The sequence below is a fragment of the Apis dorsata genome, unplaced genomic scaffold, assembly GCF_000469605.1.
Source record: "Apis dorsata unplaced genomic scaffold, Apis dorsata 1.3 scaffold_87, whole genome shotgun sequence".
Taxonomy (NCBI): Eukaryota; Metazoa; Arthropoda; class Insecta; order Hymenoptera; family Apidae; genus Apis; species Apis dorsata.
The window spans coordinates 774498-778728 of NW_006263385.1; the positions used below are offsets into that span (position 1 = coordinate 774498).

Genomic DNA, 4231 nt, shown 5'->3' on the forward strand with positions numbered 1-4231 from the left:
TAAATTAATAAAATTTATGTTAATACATAAATTTTACTAATATATTTTATAAATTTATAAATATGTAAATTTTTTAAACTTATTTAACTTATTTAACAATGAAATAATTTTATAGAGAACATTTAAGTCAATTTTATCAATCTTCTTTCTTGTATTATGTATATTATACAATAATGTATGTCTATAATTATATATAAATATTTGTTATTTATCATATTGAAGTGTTTTGCTGCAACGTTTCATATATGCATCCATCTCAGAAAAATCAAATAGAGTAGTATGAATTATTTCATATAAAATACTTGGCCATTTATTTTCAAGTAATTGTAACTTTTGTATTGCATCTACAGTAAGATTTATTAAATTTAATAAATATTTTTTTCCCTTATGTCTCCAAATAAGATCTTCCTATATTTAGAAAAAAATAACAATTAAAAAATTCAAAATTTCAAATGATTAAATTAAATTTTTTTTAATTTTTATTTATCCAATATTTCTAAAATAATTTATTACCTGTGTTATATTTCCTTTTCTCCATTGCAATGCTTCTTTAGCAACAACATTTCTAAGAGCTGGATCACTGTTAAGTAAAAATTGTTTGGCAGTAATTTCTCCAATTTGTTTTTGCACTTTATCTAAATGAAGTCTTTGTAATAAAGGTTGTAATAAATATTCGGGCAGTGAACACATCACAATATCAATGAGACCAGCATATTCTTTGTTTGCCAAGTCAATTTCTTCATTTGTAATCTATTAGAAAACAAAAAAAAATTATCAATTTTATAAATATGAATTAGTAATTAATGATTTTTAATATTATTATATATTATATTTATATTATAATACAAATATATAAAAAAGAATATTTACTTCTCTTCCATTAATAACTTTCAAACCCCAATGAGCTAAACGAAATATAGCATAAACTTTCCAATTTTTTGATATAATTGGATTTCCAGTTTCTATATGAATACTTGTTAATCCCTGAACTTCAGCTAAAGCATTAAGTTGTCCAAGATAACTGATATTCGTTTCTTTAAACATAAAGTGTTCTAAATTTGGAAATCTATTTTTTATTTTATATAACATTTTGGCCACATCATTAAACTGTACATAATTAAATTTAACTATATTAACGTCTTCAGCTTTTGAAGAATCCCACAGTCGATCGATGAAACGTAATGCACCTTGACCATAAATATTTAAGCAACGTCCAACTATTTCTATTAAATAATCTCCTCCTACAAATTTTAACATTAATGTTAATACTATAATATAAATATTTCTATTATTATTTTATACCTTGTTCTCTTTCTTTTGATAAATTTTGTAATGGAGTTGATGGTGTTTCAATTTTTTTTTTAGCTCTAGTAATTGCTATTTTATTATTCTTATAACATACTACTTTTTTTGCTTGTGCAATTCTTTTATCTTTGTTTTTATTTTTTTCTATATTTATATTTTTAATAGTGGATGATATGCTACAATCACTTAGCACTGATTTGCAACTATCAATACTATTAGTTTTAGAACTTAAAGAACCATATCCAGAAGAATCAATACTTGATTTTGATTGGTAATCATTTAATCCATGTTGATCATGAATCTTTATATTTTGAGATATTTTTGTTAAATTTTGTTTGTTATTTGTTGATAACTTAGAAGAATTAAATATATCATAATACTTATTCTCTTGCTCATCAACAATGTTTGATGGAAAAACATTCATAGATTCAAATGTTTTATTTGTAATTTTATTAATATTACGAGAAATATAATTGTTAGAGTTTAACAAATTTAATTTTAAATGAGAATTTAAACAACTTTGTATGTTTTCAGAACTTTCTAAAATTTCTGAATCATTACTTGTTAAACTTTCAATGTTATTTTTAGTTTTTGTTTCTGTTAGATTTTTTTTTATTTTTTCAAATTTATTATTTATTAAACTATTTATAATAGAATCTAAAATTGGTGGAAGTTTAAATTCTAATTGATATGCTTTAGTCGTATCTTTTAATCTAAATAAATTATCATTAGAGTTACTTCTTTTTTTTATATTTATTTTTGTTGCTTCTACATTTTCATTTATTGATGTTAAACTCCCAAAACCTTTCGATTTTATTTTCCCTAAATTTTCCTTTAATATATTGAATTTATCCGATTTTTGAATTTGTACTGCATTAATATTATTGCTTCGACTATTATTTTTATTATGATCATCTATCAAGGATTTAGAATGAGATCTGAGGAGTTCCCAATTTATTTTAGCATTCGATATAATTTCTTCTCGTCGAGCATTCATACAAACTTGTGCACTAAGATTTAAAAAAGTAGAATTATTTTGTTCTTTTGCTGTTCTCCATGCCATAGCAGTTTTTCGAATTTGTTCAGTAATTTGCATTGTTGATAAAGATTGTAAATTTGGTAAATATGACACAAGAAAAGAAATATAATCTCCATTTAGGGTTATGGGATTTCCATCAATTGTTATTTCTCTAAGTTGTAATGCTTTAGCAAGACTTCCTATATCTTCAATTCTAAAATATTAAATATTGATTAATAAAGATTGTTATTACATATATTTTTTTAATATGTTACATCTTTTTCATATAATTTACAAAATACTCACTTATATATATCATTATTACTTAAATATAATTTTTGTAGTTGTCGTGTTTCATCAAAACCTAATAACTTCTTAATTTTATTACGTCTAAGGTTTAATTCTTTTAATGATGTTAAACCTTGAAAATCATTATGTCCTATTATTTTAATATTATTTCCAGCTAAATTTAACACTTTTAAAGATATAAGATTACTTAAATCTGAAATTTGTACAATTTGATTCCCATGAAGATCTAAAACTTCCAATTTAGAAAGATGATTTAATCCTTCGATTCTTTTTATTCTATTTTTTCCAATCAATAATACTCTTAAATTTTCTAATATTTCAAAATTACATATCCTTTCAATTTGATTATCATATAAATCAAGAAATACTAATTTTGTTAATTGTAAAAAATTACAGTTTTCAATCTTTGTAAGAAGATTATGTTGAAGAGACAATAAACGTAAACGTGATTCTCCAATTATGTTTGGAAAAGAAGTAAGTCCTCTTCTATCAAGACATATTCTGTCAGGATTCTTCTCTTTTTCTGAAGCTGTTCTTGTTGCCATGACAGTTTTTCCTTCGCTTGTCCATTGTAAATTAACTGAATTAGAACCATCAACTTTGTCATATTCTATATTAAATGGAGAATCTGTTGGACTATATATGACATTTATATAAAATATTATGAATTTTTAATATAAAAATCACATTTAGTTCTGAATAAAGATATAATATATATATATATCTATTAATACAATACCTAAATGAATTATAACGACGCTTAAATAATTTTGATGGTACAAGAGCTCCAGGTAAAATGGGTAAAGCAGGAACAATTGTCAAAAAATTATTATTTTGTTGATATTTAGTATGAGTTTTTATTGCTTCTCCCTTAATTCCTTTTATATCAAAATCTACTGTTTTTGTCTAAAAATATTAAATTTATTATTATTTATTTAATTATAATTCAAGACATAAAAAAACATTAAAAACATAAGAAAAATAATGTTATTAAATAATATTAAATAAAAATATTAAATTTTAAATCCATCTATGTTATGAATATATAAATAAATATATATGTATATATTTTATATTTTATATATTATATTTTTTGTTTATGACTTAAAATGAAATTAGAAATACAATAGTCTAATATTTCATGATAAAATCGAACATACCCGCGTTATTCTATTGTTGCTTACTGGCATTACATAACAGAAAAGAACAGTTAATATATTATACCACAGATTTATAAGCTTAATTTTAATCATTTAAAAAAATATTGGTATGTTCATAATTTATAATATATTATAAAATTTTTTTATTAAATCTTAATAAAACTAAATCTAATATAAAATTATTAAATTTCTTATATTAAATCTTCATAAAATTATAACATAGTTTAACATTTATTGTTTGTCATTGCGCATTTGATTTACTATGGTTGTCAACATTTGAAAATTGCGCGTTATAACTATTTTGCAAAATAACTGCATTCAACAAAAGAAATAAATAAATTTTATTAATTTATAAGATATTTATATATAATTCTATTAATTCTATTAAAAAATATTTTAATGAAATTTAACATATTAAGTACCTAAATTTAAAAGTATT

General features: G+C 21.5%; 1 protein-coding gene across 1 annotated transcript; it reads right to left on the reverse strand.

Moving 5' to 3' along the window:
* Window positions 1–124: 124 nt before the first annotated feature.
* On the reverse strand, window positions 125–3944 carry LOC102678670 (leucine-rich repeat-containing protein 49). Its single transcript, XM_006611397.2, has 7 exons — window positions 3793–3944; window positions 3372–3538; window positions 2630–3268; window positions 1303–2537; window positions 871–1241; window positions 514–750; window positions 125–408 (listed from the first exon to the last, which is right to left on the reverse strand). The coding sequence occupies exons 1-7, from the start codon at window positions 3883–3885 to the stop codon at window positions 205–207; spliced, it is 2946 nt and encodes a 981-aa protein (XP_006611460.1). The 5' UTR covers window positions 3886–3944; the 3' UTR covers window positions 125–204.
* Window positions 3945–4231: the final 287 nt, after the last annotated feature.

Excerpts from the sequence above, each read along its gene's own strand:
- LOC102678670 (XM_006611397.2), bottom strand. The coding sequence starts at position 3,885 with ATGATTAAAATTAAGCTTATAAATCTGTGGTATAATATATTAACTGTT. Across the intron at positions 2,538-2,629 it reads AGTAATAATGATATATATAA|AATTGAAGATATAGGAAGTC; the intron begins GTGAGTATTTTG and ends TTAATATTTTAG. Across the intron at positions 751-870 it reads AAGTTATTAATGGAAGAGAA|ATTACAAATGAAGAAATTGA; the intron begins GTAAATATTCTT and ends GTTTTCTAATAG.